This window comes from Miscanthus floridulus, chromosome 14 (assembly GCF_019320115.1).
Source record: "Miscanthus floridulus cultivar M001 chromosome 14, ASM1932011v1, whole genome shotgun sequence".
Taxonomy (NCBI): domain Eukaryota; kingdom Viridiplantae; phylum Streptophyta; class Magnoliopsida; order Poales; family Poaceae; genus Miscanthus; species Miscanthus floridulus.
In genome coordinates, this window is record NC_089593.1 from 83,150,818 (window position 1) to 83,169,193 (window position 18,376).

The 18,376-nt window shown below is 43.7% G+C and overlaps 1 protein-coding gene and 1 pseudogene across 1 annotated transcript; one reads left to right on the forward strand and one right to left on the reverse strand.

The window, feature by feature from the left end:
* Positions 1-12,602: 12,602 nt before the first annotated feature.
* On the reverse strand, positions 12,603-14,055 carry LOC136502659 (2'-deoxymugineic-acid 2'-dioxygenase-like; annotated as a pseudogene).
* A 2,379-nt stretch (positions 14,056-16,434) lies between these two features.
* Positions 16,435-17,724, forward strand: LOC136502552 (2'-deoxymugineic-acid 2'-dioxygenase-like). Its single transcript, XM_066497812.1, has 3 exons — positions 16,435-16,620; positions 16,768-17,340; positions 17,464-17,724. The coding sequence occupies exons 1-3, from the start codon at positions 16,435-16,437 to the stop codon at positions 17,722-17,724; spliced, it is 1,020 nt and encodes a 339-aa protein (XP_066353909.1).
* The last annotated feature ends 652 nt before the right edge of the window (positions 17,725-18,376 follow it).

Consider the following 18,376-nt stretch of genomic DNA (forward strand, 5'->3'; position numbering starts at 1 on the left):
CTTCTTTCTTACCAAATCCATTCTTCAAATGTTTTCCCACATCACCACATGATCTCATAGCTCATAGTTCAAGATAAAACACATGAGGTCATGCAATGAATGGGAGTAGCAGCAGCAATTTGAGTGGGAGAGAGCATGTGGTGAGCAAATCCAATCAATACATCGACTCATCTTGTGGAAAGTCACAACCAGGTGTAGATTCAAGCTGCAGGGTGCGGCGCTGCCGCACCTGAGTCCTGCACTACCGCACGTGTTGTGCGCCCCCCACCAATGAATCGACATATTGATTCAATTTGTCCATCAAATCTCCATTTGACTCATTCATACTACCACTAAGAACCTAAATCCATCACAAATAACCTCACATTGCATAGATCGAGTTGGATTAGGGTTATACCTTCTCAAACGAGGATTGGAGAGGGAAGAAGAGCAACTGCTTGGGCCAAGAGTAGCAGCAATCACCAGCAGCATTGGAAGATGGACGGCAACCACCACGACACTGCCGGAGACTAGCAACACGAGGCCAGGCGACAGTGACGCATGGGCACGAGAGGAAGAGAAGGTGCGGGCATCGATGTCGGATGAGAATGCGGAAGAGAGGGAGTTACCGTGGGTCTAGGTAAAGAGATAAGGTAGATGGGCTCCGTAGTAAAACCATTGTGGGCCAAAGCTTAATAGAGATTCAAAGTGAGGCACTGTCGCACGCCTAGTCCGGCACTATCGCAGAGAGGCACTGCCGCATGCAAGGCGCGGCACTACCACACTCTCCAAAACACTAGGAGTTAGCTACTATCTAAGAGACTCACTCTACATAGGATATGGACACATATCACTTATATATCATGACCAGCAACAAATAAACAATACAGACCATGATTATGATACATAGGTTGCCTTTTCTAAACCATTTTGAAGCACAATATAAAATTTCACAACTCTTTTGCTTAGATACTAGTTGATCAATCAGAGGCATGCTAAATTTCAAACCACGTTACAAGAATCAAGTATATTTAGCTCACTACGGAAAGCACAAAACCTTGACTTATCAAGAGGCTTAGTGAAGATATCGGCTAGTTGCTTTTCGGTGCTCACATGGTGAATTTCAATATCTCCTTTGGCTTCGTGGTCTCTCAAGAAATGATGTCGGATGTCTATGTGCTTAGTTCTTGAGTGTCTTACAGGGATTGTTGGCTAACTTTATGGCACTTTCATTATCACACAAGAGTGGGATTTTTATGAAGTGACATCCAAAATCTTGAAGGGCTTGCCTCATCCAAAGTAGTTGAGCACAACATGCACCGGCTGCAACATACTCGGCCTCGGTGGTGGAAAGGGCTACAGCAATTTTTCTTTTTAGAACTCCAAGACACTAGGGACCATCAAAGGAATTGATATGTCCCCAAAGTGCTTTTTTGATCTACTTTGCAACCGGCGTAATCAGAATCCGAATACCCAAGTAGATCAAACCTAGAGCCCTTTGGATACCACAAGCCATGGTTAGGAGTGTGTACTAAATATCTCAAGATTCTCTTAACGGCCACTAAGTGACACTCTTTCGGGTTAGCTTGAAATCTAGCACATATGCACACACTAAGCATAATATCGGGCCTAGATGCGCACAAATAAAGTATAGACCCGTTCATGGAGCGATATACCTTAGTATCCATGGCTTTCCCTTCATCATTGAGATCTAGATGTCCATTGGTTGGCATGGGAGTTTTGATAGGCTTGGCATTCACCATGTCAAACTTCTTGAGCATATCATGGGTGTACTTCCTTTAGCTAATAAAAGTTCCATCCTTCACTTGCTTGATTTGAAATCCAAGGAAGAACTTCCATTCACCCATCATGGACATCTCAAATCTCTTGGTCATGATCCTACTAAATTCCTCACAAAAAGAATGATTAGTACTACCAAATATTATGTCATCGACATATATTTGGCACACAAATATATCTTTGCCAACTTTGTGAGTGAAAAGGGTAGGATCGGCTTTGCCTATTTCAAAGCCTTGTTTAAGCAAGAATTCCTTAAGGCATTCATACCATGCTCTTGGTGCTTGCTTAAGCCCATAGAGCGCCTTTTGGAGTTTGTAGACATGGTTGGGAAACTTGTGATCTTCAAAGCCTGGTGGTTGCTCAACATAGACAAGTTCTTGAATAGGGCCGTTGAGAAATGCACTCTTCACATCCATTTGATATAGCTTGAAGTTGTGATGAGCGGCATAGGCTAGAAGCATTTGAATTGCTTCAAGTCTTGCCACCAGTGCATATGTTTCTTCAAAGTCCAAGCCCTCTACTTGAGTGAAACCTTGAGCAACCAACCTTGCCTTGTTCCTTGTCACTAACTCCATTCTCATCTTGCTTGTTGCGGAAGACCCACTTGTTGCCAATGACATTGGTATTGGGTTGTTCCACCAAAGTCCAAACTTGGTTTCTTTTGAAGTTGTTTAGCTCTTCTTGCATGGCCATCACCCAATCCATGTCTCCAAGTGCTTGTTCTACCTTAAGAGGCTCCAAAGAGGAAACAAATGAGTAAAATTGGCAAAAGTTTGCTAAACGTGAATGAGTTGTTACCCCCTTTCAAAGACTCCCAAGGATGCTATAAATGGGATGATCACGTTGAATTGTTTGCCTTAGCCTTGGATGCGCAATGGCCTCTTGTTCATCTTCTGGATCTTCATCATCATCTTGCTCAAATATGAGTTGTAGGTTTTGTCCTCGAGCTGGAGTCGAATTAGCTGCTACTGACTATGTAGGTGCGGCACTGCCGCCCTCAAGTGCAGCACTGCCATGCTCTGGAGTTGAAGCAGATGATTGCTACAGTGTAGCATCAGGTATGTCAACAAAAATAGATGCAGCAGCAACTTGAGGAACCTCCACTTTAGTGACTTCTTCTTCTTGTGGTCTAATATCACCAATAGCCAATTGCTTGATTGCTTCACATGGTGGATCCTCCTTTCCTACAACACTTGAATCAACTTGCTCCACTTGAGAGCTGTTAGATTCATCAAATGTCACATCTACCACAATCTCAACTCTCCCGGAGGTTTTGTTGAAGACACGATAGGCATGCTCATTTGATCCATAACCAAGAAGAAAATCTTCATCAACTTTAGGTGCAAACTTAGAGATTTTGGGTTTCTTGTTAAGTATGAAACACTTGCACCCAAACACTCTCAAGTAAAACACCTTAGGCTTGTTACCGGTTAGAAGCTCATATGAAGATTTCTTCAACTTCTTGTGTAGGTAGAGGCGGTTGATGGCATGGCAAGCGGTGTTGATGGCATCACACCAAAAGATGTCTAGCATCTTGTACTCATATAGCATTATCCTTGCCATGCCAATGAGTGTACAGTTCTTCCTCTCTACTATACCATTTTGTTGAGGGGTGTATGGAGTTGAAAACTCATGGTTGATGCCTTCTTCATCAAGAAACTCCTCAACTAGAGTATTCTTGAATTCAGTCCCAATGTTGCTTCTCACTTTCTTGATGGGAAGACCAAACTTCTTTTGAGCTCTTCTAACAAATATCTTCACCTTCTCTTGAACTTGGCACTTGTCATGCAAGAAAAATATCCAAGTGAAACAGGAATAGTCATCAACAATGACAAGATCATATTTGTTACCCCCAATACTTAGGTAGGCGACTGGTCCAAAGAGATCCATATGTATTAGCTCCAATGGTTGCTTGGTGGTCATGATGCTCTTTGGTGGGTGAGGTGCTCCAACTTGCTTTCTGGCTTGACAAGCGCTACAAATCCTATCTTTCTCAAAGTGAACATTTGTTAGTCCAAGAATGTGTTCGTCTTTTAGAAGTTTGGCCAAGTTTCTCATCCCAACATGGGCTAGTCGGCGATGCCAAAGCCAACCCATGCTAGATTTTGCCACTAAACAAGTCTCAAGCTTAGCTTTACTTTTGTTGAAATCAACTAAGTAAAGCTTGTTCTTTCATTGACCCATAAAGACTGTAGAGGAATCCTCCCTTCTAAAGACTTCCACACCCTTTTCCGAAAAGAGACAATTGTAGCCCATCTCATACAATTAAGAAATGGACAACAGATTGTAACTCAATGAATCAACATGTAATACATTTATAATTGAATGCTCAAGGGTTATAGCAGCTTTACCGAGACAAATCACATCCTCTTTTGAATTGTCTCCAAAGACAATATTTTCATTTGAGTGCATCATCGGGGAATATGATGAGAACATACTACTTTCTCTGGTCATATAATTTGTACATCCACTATCAAGCACCCAACTTGATCCACCGGAGGAGTATGCCTACAAAACAAGTTTAGTTGCTAGATTTAGGTCCCCAATTTGACTTGGGGACTTGCATGTTAGTCACACGAATCTTAGGAACCCAAATAAAAGTATTCCTATATATATTGGCTTCCTTTCCAACATATTTAGCAACCACTTTCCCACTGCTGTTGTTCCTCAAAACAAAGCATGATGTCAAGCTTTGTCGAGGTGCATAGGTCTTCGGTTTATAGGCATACTTATTTTTGGTGGCCCACACTGATTCCTTAGGCTTTTGGAAAACTTGTTTCTCTTGGTACACCTTCTTCTTGGGCTTAGTTTGATTAGGAGTAGAATTGGTAGTTTTCCCATTTTTGCAAAGCGCGGCACTGTCACCCTTCACCGTGGCACTACCGCTGCACGGCACTACTGCTCGGGGACGTTGCACTGCCGCGTTCTATGTAGGCTGATCTATACCAATGTTGCCCTTCCTTTCAAACTGCACACACTCATAGCATTCACTATCCTTCTTCCATTTGTCTTGGTTCCTTTTGTGTGTCCAAGCCCATGCTTGATTGAAGGATGCCTTCCTTGCTTGAATTGTGGCCCTTTTGATTCATCATTCTTCTTATCATTGGATTAGGTCTTACCTATCCACCCTTTTCCAATGACTTCATTGAGCCTAGCAATTTCCTTTCTCATAGCCTCCATGTTTGCAAGGTTAGTGGAATAGGCATTCAAATCAAGATTAAAACATTTTCCATAACCTTGACTAGTGGAGGGAGTAGAGGTTTCCTTTGCCTTAGGGAGATGTGAGTTGCTATCCCAAAGAATGCCATATTGCATCTCAAGTTCTTTGTGCTTTTTCATCTAAGTCACAATACTTTTTCTTGAGAGCTTTATTTGCTTTCTTTGTAATAGCATGGTCCTCTTGCTCTTTGGCTAAAGCCTTGCGCAAGGATTCCACCTCACTTCTTTCTAATGCATGAGCTTCTTTGCTAGCAATGTAGAGATTCTCTTGTTGGATAAGAGTCTCTTCTCTAGATTCTAGCTTGGCTTGGACACTCTCTAAATCCTCCATTAGCTTAGTGATGAATAATTTGGTCTTTCCATCCAAATTTTCAGTTATCATGTTTATTTCTTCATCACTAGATTCATCATCACTAGAGTTATCACTAATATCACTACTAGAAATATCACTATGTAGCACCCGGTTTTAAGAGCAAAACCAGATACACACCATATGTGAGCCCACGAACTCAAATCTAACATATAGCTACAAATAAAGGTAATATCAATAGACAATGCTTAAATACATAGCGTATTAGTATAGAGAATATAACCTCAGATAGAAAACAACGGTAAGATAACTCTGATCTTTGGGTGAAGACTCCAATTCCACAGGGACAACTAACTGGTTGATCACAAGCCTAATTCCTTCAAACTCTAGCAATCTGGTACCCATTCGGGATTTTTATCCAAATAATTGAAAAATAAAGCAAGAGTAAGTACACGTTGTACTCAACAAATATAACATGGGGTTCATGAGGCTCAAAAGGCTGACACTGGTTTAACTATGATTAGCTTTTAATGAGTCACAATTTTAACATAGGAGTAGCAATAAGTTTATCACAAGCCCATATAAACACATGATCAAGTAAACATGAATAATAAATAGCAAAAACAGTAATCATTAATGAGCATCTTCATCATCAGTATCATCTGTGTTCATCATCATTAACCATTAGTGATCATCTATTCCGTAAGGGTTCCAAGGCCGCTCATGACCGTGAGCACGACTGATATACCAGTTTTACACTTTGCAGAGGTTGTACACTTTCACTGTGAGTCATGATTTACCCTTTCACCCGAGATAGCTAATCTCTTGACCCACTTCCAAGGAAGGTCAGCAGGGTTCACTATGAAGCCTTTCAAAGGTTCGTCTAACAAGTTAGGGCCATTAGATTCACTAGGCAAACGGATGTTGGAACCCCCCCTTCCTGATGGCACAATGACACGCAGCCTATACACAAGGGGCAGAGGCTGTCCCATACCTGATTCGGCAAGCTATTCTTACACCAATAAAGGTAACCTCTAACAAGCTAGAAAAGGTCCTCATACTGAGCTAAAGCCAGAGCCATGTAGCCCTCACAGCTGTACTATAAGTCCCGAATGATCATTATAGATAAGTCCTTAGGGAGAGGAATCTAGAGCACCATAAAAACAACCCAATGCTCTAGCCCCTTGTTCCATGTTGCTAAAAAGCATCTTTTAGTGTTTATTGCATATACCATTAGTCAAGTTATAAGATCATGGTTGTAGTTGAGCACTAGCATCAAAGTACCCAATGCAACACCCCATAGGTATCAAGGCACAAGGTACAAAGTACTAGGAAATCCTTAGTGGTAGTCAAGGTAGACATATGCAATATGAATTAAATGATTAAAGGTGTATAGGACAACAAGGAAGCTCCCATGCTATACTTGCCTTAAACTTAGATCCTTCTTCAAGTCCAAAACTTCAAAGATCTGCTTCTTGATTCACCACGTATAACTCACCGATTGGACAAGATCATAAAGCACCACACAAGCATCCATGCAATCATACATGAAGTAGACAATAGATCTAGATTAGAACAATACATCAATCATAAAATCAAGATGAAAAGTTTGTAAAATAAATCTACGTCTCGCTACGAACACACAGACGCGAAAAGCACTCTAATTGGAGCTAGGGTGAAAAAAGATACATCTACCGAAAGATTTGCTTCATACGTGGAAAAGAAAACTATGGGCTTCATTTTTTTAACTATGGAAAATAATATAAATTGAATTAAGTCAAATTTAGATTTGAATTATTAAACTAAAACAAGTCATATTTTATTTATGCAATCAAGTTGCATAATTATTATCCAAATTAGATGTTAAACCATGAAATTCCAGTATTAGTGACATGATAAACATTGTTACCAATGCATAGATCTCATTGCTATGAATGTAACGCAACTTTAATGGGTCAAAACGGAGCTAAAACGCAGAAGATATGAAATAATCAATATTTCCTTTAGTAAAATAATAGATTAAATCTAACCTCGAATTTTAAAAGTTGAAAACATATTTAACGGTAGTATGAACATGTAGATTATGAAATTACGAACCTAACACAAGTTGAACGGATCAAATCGGAGTTAAAACGGAGAAGTTATGGCTAAAACAAAATCAGTGGCAAATCTGTAAATAAGTGAAAATGTATTTTGGATCTAAACCGAAGAAACTATGCTTTCCAAAGAAGAAATGTAATCTGTGATTGCGCTTTGGACCATGGGTTTGAAAATAGAAAACTAGAGGGGCTCTTATGCAAAAATAGCAGCCGAAGGGGTACGGGCTCATCTGAGCCTTTGGATCACGAGCGGACGGTTGAGATCAGATGGGAAAAGAGAGAGGGAAGCCGGCCACCGGTCGGAATAGTGGCTAGGGTAGGGTCACGGCGGCACCATGGACAGACCTCACCGGCGTTAACCAAAACGGCGATTTTTGGGCTCAATTGATTCAACGAATAGCACAGGAAGACAGAGGGGAAAACGGCAAACTTACTATGGCGGATCCCGGTGGCGCGGAGCAAGCGGAGGCGACGCTGTGCTTGGCGAAGCGGATGACAGACAGTGGCGCTTGGGGGCTATGGCTGCTCAGCATCTCGGCAAAGGTGGTTGCGATCGTAGGAGCTTGGGATGGAGGCGGTGGGCACAGGCATCCGGTATTTAAGGCCTTGGAGCCTTGGGAGACACGGCAAGCGGAGGGAGATGGGGGCGGCGCGGACTCGGACGGCGGCGGTGTCCGGCTTGGTTACGCGTGAGGAAGAAGACGCCCTGACGAGTGGGCCCAGACCGTCAGCGAGAGGAAGGAAAGGAGGGGCACGCTGCGGGCCTTGCTGGTGCGAAGCTGGGCCGACACGTGGGGCTGAACTGCAGCTTGGGCCGACCTGGGATGGCTTGCCGGGCCGCATAGTGGAGAACGGGAGAGATAGGCCACACGGGAACAGAGCTGGCCTTAGGGAGGGAGAACAGGCTGGCTGGGCCAGAATGGAGAGAAAAAGATTTTTCCTTTTTTATTTTGTTTTCATACTTCCAAACCACATTCAAATATGAACCAAATGCAAGTTCAAATAAAGTTTTGAATATACTTTTCAATTCAAATAAAAGTGAGCAAATTTTAGTAACTTTTCAAAAATAATTTTTACAACTTTTTAAATTCTTTTATTTTCTAATTTTCTTTTCTTTTACTTCAAAGCCATTTTTAATTTCATTTGCAAAAGCAATTTTAACCATTTTAAATTTTCAATCAAAACTACTCAACAAAATAAATCAAATGCAAGGGCATGTATGCTCAAACATGTTGCTACCTTATGATGAATTTTAATTTATTGAAAAAATTTATTTTCCTATATTTCATGAGCACAAAATTCAGAAATAAATCATTTTAAACCTATTTTCAAAAGAGGCAAATTTTAGGGTGTTACACACTAGGAGGTGGAGGAGATTTGGCCTTTGATTTGGATTTTACCTTCTCACCCTTTGCCTTGAGATAAATGTGAGGGAAGTAGTAGTCATCATTGGACATGTCGTTGAAGAGCCTTGGTGTAGGAGATGACATGTGAATAGCAATAGTTACAACCTTCTCATCCTCTTCACTTGTGCTCTCTTTAGTTGAGTCCCATTCATGTCCAATGTGAGCTTCTCCCATGTACTTCTTGCTCTTTTTATGGTCGGCCTTCTCCTCTTTCTTGTCCGTCTTGTATTTGTTGTCCTTGATCTCATATGGACACTTGGCAATGAAGTGATCGGTGCTTCCAAAATTGTAGCATGTCCTCTTTTTCTTGTTTGGAAAGCTTCTCTTCACTACCTTGTAGCCTTGCTTCTTCAGCCCTGTGTGATACCTCTTTATAAAGAGAGCAACATCATCAACTTTCCCATATTAATCATCATCATTTTCACTTTCACTTGAAAATGAATGGTCTCTACTCTTTCTTGAACTTGCTTGCTTGCTTTGGGCTTGCTAGTTGAAGCTTGTTGGTTGATCTTGGACTTGCTTGTAGAGCCTTGCTTGCTTGATTTGTTGGCCTTGAGAGCTACATCTTTGATCTTGATGCCCTCTAACTTTGCTTGCAATTCTCCAAGTTTCTTCCTCTCATTTGATTCTTCTCTTTGCATGTCAAAGGTCAAGATCCTCCCAAGTACATCATTTGGTGTGAAGTACTCAAACTTCTTGTCTCTAATTAGAGTGACTACGGTCTCATTTCTAGGTGAATAAGCTTCCAACATAATCTTGACAACTTTGTGATCATCTAGCTCATCACAACCATAGCCTCTAATCTTGCCCACCATCGTCATCAACCTATCAAACATCTCTTATGGCCCCTATCCATCCAAGATTACAAACCGGTTGAGCTTTGACATCAACAAGTTAATTCTTGCCTTTCTCACTTTGTCAACCCCTTCATGTGCTAGGTGCAAAGTGTCCCATATTTGCTTGGCAACATCAACTCCAATCACTCTATTGTACTCATCACCATCCAAGGCACTAAGCAACACACTTGTGGCTTGACCATTGAGGTGAATGATTCTCATCTCTTCTAGTGTTGGGTTCTTGGGATCAACCGGTGGCTCAAATCCATTGCAAACAATCTCCCAAATGCTGGGGTGAAGACCTATAAGATAAGCTCTCATCAAATGCTTCCACTTGGCAAAGTTAGTCCCATTGAAATGAGGTAACTTGCCGGCAGGCACATTGATGAAAGACCTCTGATCATGGTTAGTCATAGGAATAGAAGAGTAGTTAAAGGATACGACAGCATATTTGTTGTTGTTGGCCTTGCCCTTCCCTTTCTTATCCTTCTTGTTCCCCTCTGACACTTGGTATGACTTATCATCATCTTCATCTTCGGAACTACTTGATATGCTTGACAATGCACTTGTTGCCTTCTCTTCTTCTTCCTAGCTTCTCTTCTTTTTCTTCTTGCTTCTCTCTTAAGCCTTCTTTCTTCTTTCCTTTGCTTCTTCTCCTCTAACCGTTGCTCCTCTTTCTTCTTCTCTCTTGCTTCTCTTTTTAGCTTTCTTGCCTCCTTCCTTCTTCTCTCATTATCATCAAGAGCTCTTTCAGGATCGATAGCATCAAGATGTGGTAGTGTGGTGTTGCTCGTTGTCGACTCGCTCAGCTCACTGCTGCCTGTGTTGACATCCACCCGCTTCACGCTACTAGTTCCTCATTCGACCTCCATACCTCATGCGGTGAAGCGTATATGAGGTAATTTGCTTTGATACCACTTGTAGGATCTCTGGATGGCCTAGAGGGGGGTGAATAGGCCTATCAAAAAAACACTCAAACTTTTATCAAATTCACCTTGTGGCACTGCCGCTCTGGAGGGCGGCACTACCGGATTGCGGCACTATCGGGCCAGAACAACGGTACTGCCGCACCTGTAGACAACTTCGAGTTATAGTTTAAAATATGTGAACAAAAACTTAGATCGGAGAAATTTCCTAGCTTACTGTAGGTATGACAATCATAGATCAAGAGCTAGAAGTAGTAGGAACACCACACACAAGTAGATCAACTAAAAACCCTAGAAATCACCTCAACCATAATATGTCATGCAAGTAATGTAAACGAAGCACAAGTGACAAAATAATTTATCCTGTGATTTGGCTCACCACCAAGGCTTGCCTACCTCCATGTTGTTGAGGTTAGCCACTAAGGCTTAGGGCTTTCCAACCCTTCCTCGTTCTCAAGTCAAGCGACTTAACTCTTGAGATGAGGGGTGAGTTTACTAGCTTCAAGAGATGGTTACAAACCTTCCGAGGCTGCCACACAAGTTGGCAAGCTCCATGGGCGACCCTCTAGCCGGCTAGGAGCCAAGCTCCAAGAGTAACAAACACAACCGCCAGCTAAAATGTGAACCAAGTGCTCTTTAGAGTTGGGGAATCAATGGAGCTGCTCTCTAATCAAGTTTTGTACCCTTTTCCCTCAAGGATTGATGGAGAAATCAATGGATTTGCTTGGGGGCTTGAGGTCAACAATGGAGGAAGAGAGAGAGAGAGAGAGAGCTCATTTTCTGTTTTGGACGAGCAGAAATGAGCAGGAGCCAGAAGAGATACGTTGGGGAGGAAGAGGATGGGTATAAATACCGCCTCAGCCCCAACGGTCACTTAAGTCCTGGCAGGGCCATGGCTTAAGTGCGGCAATGCCTCTCTTCAAGTGCGGCAGTGCTGCACCACGCAAGACAGCAATGGTAAGAGTGAAGTGTAGACTGTCTTGGCTGTGAATCTGAGGATGCATGTGTATGTTTGAGCACTTGGTAGCACATATTAGCTTAAGCATTGTGTCCCCCTTTATTGTACGGCTTTTCCTACACTCCAATTCAAAATATAAAAGAATTTAAACCTCCTTTGAGTTTGAAGCCATCTACATTTGTAATTGGGGGCTCCTCCGTTTCTTGTAGCATCCTTGAACATGAATTTCCTGCTTGTTATCTCGATAAATCTCATTAGTTCTCTAATTGTGTGGTCATTATCACAAAAACCCACAATTAGGGCTTGATTGCACTTTCATAAATGGTCTGCATGGAACCAGATAAAGATAAAACGTATAAGAGCACCCGCAACAGTAAGAGCTAGTTACTAGCTCTATGCAGCATGCCTTGATCTTCAAGTCAGTTGCTCCATTGAGCCCTTGTGGGCCTCTTTCGCCATGGTCTTTGGCTCGATAGCTTGGACATAGTCGAATATAGGGGCGGTGCGGGTACCCCTAACCCATATATTTGACACTATCCCACCCCTACCTGTCTTGCCCGCCCCCAGGCAACTAGCGACGTCCCTGCCCACCGCCCACCTCTGTCGCTCCTTTGTTTTGTACCTCCCCAATTAACCCCAATCGGCTACCTTGTTGGTGGCTCCTCACCCTGCCGCTGGCTCTGCCCATCTAGATATCACCCTGCTGACCACTCAGCAGTGCCCCCTCGGTCCCTCTGATGATTCTGTGAACGTTCTCGCGCGAGTGTTGTCTCTGGTAGCGACGCAGATGAGCCAAACAAAGATTGAGAGTTACATGGTCTATGTGGAACCAGAGCTATATATAAACAAAACATAAGAACACGGAGATTGATGAGTAGTAGAAGAACAATGAGATGGTGAATTTTATTAAGAACTTATTTGAATGTTTTGGGTTCTTAATAGTGTAGCACAAACAAACCACCGGATGGTTTGTGTGTGCTAGTACATCACGAGCAACAAGATAAAGTTGATATTCCTTACAAATGCCTGAGTGGGAACAAGGCAACCATAGGAATACACACAAAAATCATCATATCATGAAGGGTTTCATATGTTCTTCGAGAGCCGCAACAGGATTTTCAAGGGATTTGGTGTAGATGCGCATGAAATCGCGGAGCGTGACAGTGCGGTAGCGTGGGGGATTGTTCTCACTGAGGAGCTCGCCCATGGGTCCAATGAGGCAATCTTGGGTCCCATGTATGGTTGTGACCACGGACGTCCTTGCTTGCACCGAGTTGGTTGTCACGCGGTGCTCAACGCTCTTTAGGATGCCATTTGTCACAACCTATTAACAGGATATATATAGTTAAAAACCAATGCAAGAGGCCGATGAAACATGTAGTTAGTACTAGTGTTATTGAGACTGTTGGAATAACAATGGACAATAATTCTAGGGCACAAATTAAGCTAGCAAGAACATACATATATACTACAGTAATTAAAGTACTGCTACTGACCTCGAGATGCAGGCCAAAGTTGACGATGAAAGAATTGCGTATGGGCTTGATCATGATCCAGTCACCTTTGTAGAAAACTTGTAGGCCAGGCACGGAGCTGGGGAGGACAAGTGTGATGAGGTTCCGGTCGGTAGCAGGCCAAGCGCGACGTCAGGGTTCGGGCACGGAGGATACCGGTTGATACCGAGAATCATATCGCCAGCAGTCTGGTCGCCATTGAAATAGTCAGAAGGAAGCCCCAGGCTCTCACAGAGCATGTGCAGCATCTCCAGCACCAGGCCTCTCATCAGTGCAGTGTAGTTTTAAAAAACATTGCTATTTTGACGGAGGATATACATAACAAATAAATAGTCAGACCACCGAAACTATATCACATGTGTGCTGAAATTAGAGCTATTATATTACAGATTGAGATCGAGAAGAGAATAACTGAAGGTAATTAATATTCATGAGGAAATATAATCGGAAAAGTGAGTCCAGTCCAGTAGCTAGTCCTGATTATTCCTTACCGGAACTCCTCGGGCTTTTTGGGCCATTCTTTCTTGCTGTCGCCGCCGGGGGCGAAGGTGCGTACAAGGCGGAGGCAGTCCATCCAGTACATCCTTTTGCTATTCTTGTACGTAGAGCCCCAGAAGAGCCGGTTGGGTCTGTTTGTATCCTCTGAGTAGAAATGTGCCTTATCCGCAGCCGGCAGCTGGAAGAACTCTTCACTCACCGACACCACGTCCTGCAACACCTGCTCCGGGATTCCATGGTTGATAACCTGCGCGAGCACCGAGCAAGCATGCAGCACATGAAAACTTACTGACTATTTAATTAGGCTGATTAATCGATATCGACTTAATTAGCTCATGGGTATGTATATATATATGCTTTCCACTAGCCTGGAAGAAGCCAAACTCCTTGCCGGCGTCGAGGATAGCGCGGCAATGCTCGCCGCGGCTACAGGATAGGCAAGGTGATGTCTGTGGTGGTCGCCTTCGGGAGCAAAGCGTGGGACGGGTTCACGTGGAGCAAGTTTTCCATGGATGATAATTTGAGAGATGTGGCGATGGGAGTAGTAGGATAGGAGTGTCGAGGGAGAAGCTCGATCGTGTGCTATTTATAATTGGGTCTTCTGTGTGCAGACGATCGTTGGGATGTCTTGCTAGCGTGTCCCAACAACACACACGTCTGCAATGGCGTGGACATAGCTTGTTGTTGAGATTGAAAGCTAGTGGGTGATGACATGGATATCTTGCGGCTGAGATTGAAAGATAGTGTCAAGATGATGTGGCATGTAGTTGAGGACAAATGACGTGTACATTTTACTAAAGATAGGAAGCTAGTGAGGTTTGTTTTGATAAGATAAAAAGACGTATATTCTGATTCAAAGTTAGCTGTCAACATAGTGGCATCCAATGGATGTCGACACGATGAATAGTTCGTCTATTTGCGTGTTAACATTCAAAGCCAGTGGAATTTGTTTTATACGCTTAAACGTTTTGTTTGCAGTTAACTAACCACTAGTTGAGAAAATCTTGTTTGAGCATGCCATGATAGTTAATGCATAAACACAGAGGAAATTTGCTGCCTCCAATGGCCCACTGTCACTAACCAGAACGACACATCACTGCCAGATTTTTGAACTGGCAGTACGAAAGCGGCAGTGATGAGGTTTCTAGAAAACCCAAAAACCGGTAGTGCATTCTTTAAAACGAGACCATAAGGTAATCATAGAATCCAACAAAAAACTAATAAAACATTAGATCGAGTTAATTATATGATGATGGAACTACAAAACAAATAGCATGATGTAAACGACTTGTATTTTGATAAATTGGAAATAGTAATTGCACTTAGGGGGATGATGTTGATAGCTTTTGCGCATGAAGGGATTTCAATTTGTGTGTGTGTGTGGGGGGGGGGGGGGGGGGGGGTAGCCAAGGCATTTAGTGGGGGTGACGTAGATAACTTGTATTGAATGTATAGATTGAAAGCTAGTGTAGGATGATATATCATTTAGCGGTGATGGTGTGGACATAGCTTGTTGAGATTGGAAGCTTATTGCCGATGATGTGGATATCTTGTTGTTGAGATTGAAAGATAGTGTCAAGATGATGTGGCATGTAGTTGAGGACAAATGACATGGACAGATTACTAGAGATAGAAAGCTAGTGAGGTTTGTTTTCATAAGATAAAAAGACGTATATTCTGATTCAAAGTTAGCTGACAATGTAGTGGAATCCAATGGATGTCAACATGATGAATAGTTCGTCTGTTTGCGTGTTAAGATTCAAAGCTAGTGGAATTTGTTTTATACGCTTAAACATTTTGTTTGTAGTTAACTAACCACTAGTTGAGAAAATCTTGTTTGAGCATGCCATGATAGTTAATGCATAAACACGGAGGAAATTTGTTGCCGCCAATGGCCCACTGTCACTAGCCCAGAACAAGACGTCACTGCTAGTTCAAAATTCCTATCACAGCCGAATTTTTGAACCGGCAGTAAGAAAGTGGCAGTGATGAGAACTCATCACCGTCAGTTCTAGAACTGGTAGTTATGATGTTTCCAGAGAACCCAAAAACCAGTAGTGCATTGTTCTAGTTAAAACGAGATAATAAGGTATTATTTCATTGGTAGGTGATGTGCCCGTCTACAACGAGACGTCTGTGGTGACTTTGTCAATCTCGAGATTTGCCGATCCAACTCAATTCTTTGGAGGTGCTCATAGGGGTAGGGTGTGCTTGTGTGCGTTCATACGCTCGTGTATGTGAGTGTCTGCGTCTGTAACTGGGTCTCACAAAAAAAAAGAATCCAACGAAAACCTAATAAAACATTAGATCAAGTTGATTAATTGCACTTAGTGGGATGATGTTCATAGCTTTTGCTCATGAAGGGATTTCAAGTTGTGGGGGATATATAGCCAGGGCATTTATTAGGGATGACGTGGATAACTTGCATTGAATGCATAGATTGAAAGCTAGTGTAGGATGATCTGTCACTTAGCAGCAATGGCGTGGACAAGCTTATTGTTCAGATTGAAAGCTAGTGGGCGATGATGTGGATATCTTGCTGTTGAGATTGAAAGATAGTGTCGAGATGATGTGGCATGTATGTAGTTGAGGACATATGACGTGGATAGTTTACCAGAGATTGAAAGCTAGTGAGGTTTGTAGCCTATAAAATGTAGCCGAAGCATGAAGGAATAGTGAACGAACAAAGTATCCACAGGTAGCTGCCTCCGTCTACTGTTTCATGTTTACTAACCACTCCCCCAAGGCCCAAACTCCTGTGGTCTGCATCAGAGGTCAGTCCGTCATTTTTTTCTCGAATATATAAAAGATTTGCGTATCATTGTATTAAAAGAAGAGTTTGAACGTACAAACAAGGTCAGTCCGTCATAATTCGCCCCTGTTTCATCCATGGAGAATATGCTCCACCTAGCCCCGTCCCAAGCGCTGCCCACGGGCCGCTCCATCTTCTTGCGTGAGCAGCTGTCGCCGGCCATCTCCACGGCCGCCACCCTGCCAGTGATCGACATGTCCCGCATCCGCGACGAGGTCCGCCATGCCATCCTTGACGCAGGCATGGAGTTCGGCTTCTTCCTGGTGAGAATGAGATGGGTGCAAGCAAACCACCGCCAGCAACATTGATGCCGCATTCCTTATCTAATTTTGTTCTGTTTGCAACACCACACGTACGTAGTACTAGGACACAGGTAGTAATTAACACGTGCGACAATAATGCAAGTGCAGGTGGTGAACCACGGTATCCCCGAGGAGGTGATGCGCGACATGGCGGAGGTGTGCGAGGAGTTCTTCCAGCTGCCGGCGGCGGACAAGGCGTACATGTACTCGGAGGACAGGCACAAGCCTAACCGCATCTTCTCCGGGACCACCTACGAGACCGGCGTCGAGAAGTACTGGCGGGACTGCCTCCGCCTGGCCTGGCCCTTCCCCGTCGGCGACGGCACCAGGGACTGGCCGCACACGCCCCAGAGGCTGAGGGGTGTCATCGAGCACTTCACCACCCTGACGGGAGGAGTGGGTATGGAGCTGATGCAGCTGCTGTCCGAGGCCATGGGGATCCGGCCTGACTACTTCGAGGGCGACATCAGCTCCGGCGACGTCGTCCTCAACATCAACCACTACCCTCCGTGCCCCAACCCGGAGAAGACGCTCGGCCTGCCGCCGCATTGCGACCCGAACCTCATCACCCTGCTCCTCCCCGGCTCCGTCTATGGCCTCGACGTCGCCAACAAGGGAGAGTGGATCAAGGTTGAGCCCATGCCTGGTGCCTTCATCGTCAACTTCGGCCAGCAACTCGAGGTCGTCCTAGCTAATTTTTTCTGATCCATCATATCACTTGTAGGTTATTATGCATGCATGCATGGTTGCCTCAATCAAGATCGTTATATTCATTGCATGATTTGGTCGTCTTGTTCCACGCAGGTTGTGACCAATGGACTGCTCAAGAGCATTGAGCACCGCGTGGTGACCAGCTCGACGTTGGCGCGGACGGCGGTGGCCACATTCATCATGCCCACCCCAGACTGTCTCATCGGCCCCGCCAAGGAGTTCGTCGCCGAGGACAAGCCGCCGTGCTACCGCACCGTCAGGTTCTGTGACTTCATGCGCATATACAACGTTGTCAAGCTGGGGTCATCTGTCAACCTGACTACAGATCTTAAGAATGTCCAGAAGGAGATATGAACAACCCAAAGCATAGTAAAAACACCAGTGATCGGCCGGTCCTCCAAGATTTTTTTCCCCATATCCACAGCTTAATTATCACACAGGCTACGGGTACCTGTTGTTACACGTAGCTGCTGGATTGTAACAATACCGTCACTGCTGGAAACAGAGACCTTGCCGAGTGCAAATTCTTTGCCGAGTGTTAAAAATCAGGCACTCGGCAAAGATTTTCTTTGCCACGGGCACTCGGCAAAGGATTTCTTTGCCGAGTACCAGACTCTCGGCAAAATCTCTACACTCGGCATAGGCTGCCCGCGAAACGGCGTTCGGTCACGGCCTTCTTTGCCGAGCGCCTGCTGTTAGGCACTCGGCAAAGATTTGATTTTTTTTAAATTCTTTGCCGAGTGCCCCAGATCTGGCACTCGGCAAAGATTTAATTTTTTTTAAAAAAAATCTTTGCCGAGCGTCTCAGATCTGGCGCTCGGCAAATAATTTTTTTTTAAAAAAATACTTTGCCGAGTGCCCCTGGCACGGCACTCAGCAAAGATTTAATTTTTTTTATTATTTCTTTGCCGAGTGCTCCCGTGGATGCACTCGGCAAAGAGGAAATTTTTTAAAAAAATTTAAAACACTCTTTGTCGAGTGCTAGCATTGTACGTGACAACGTGTA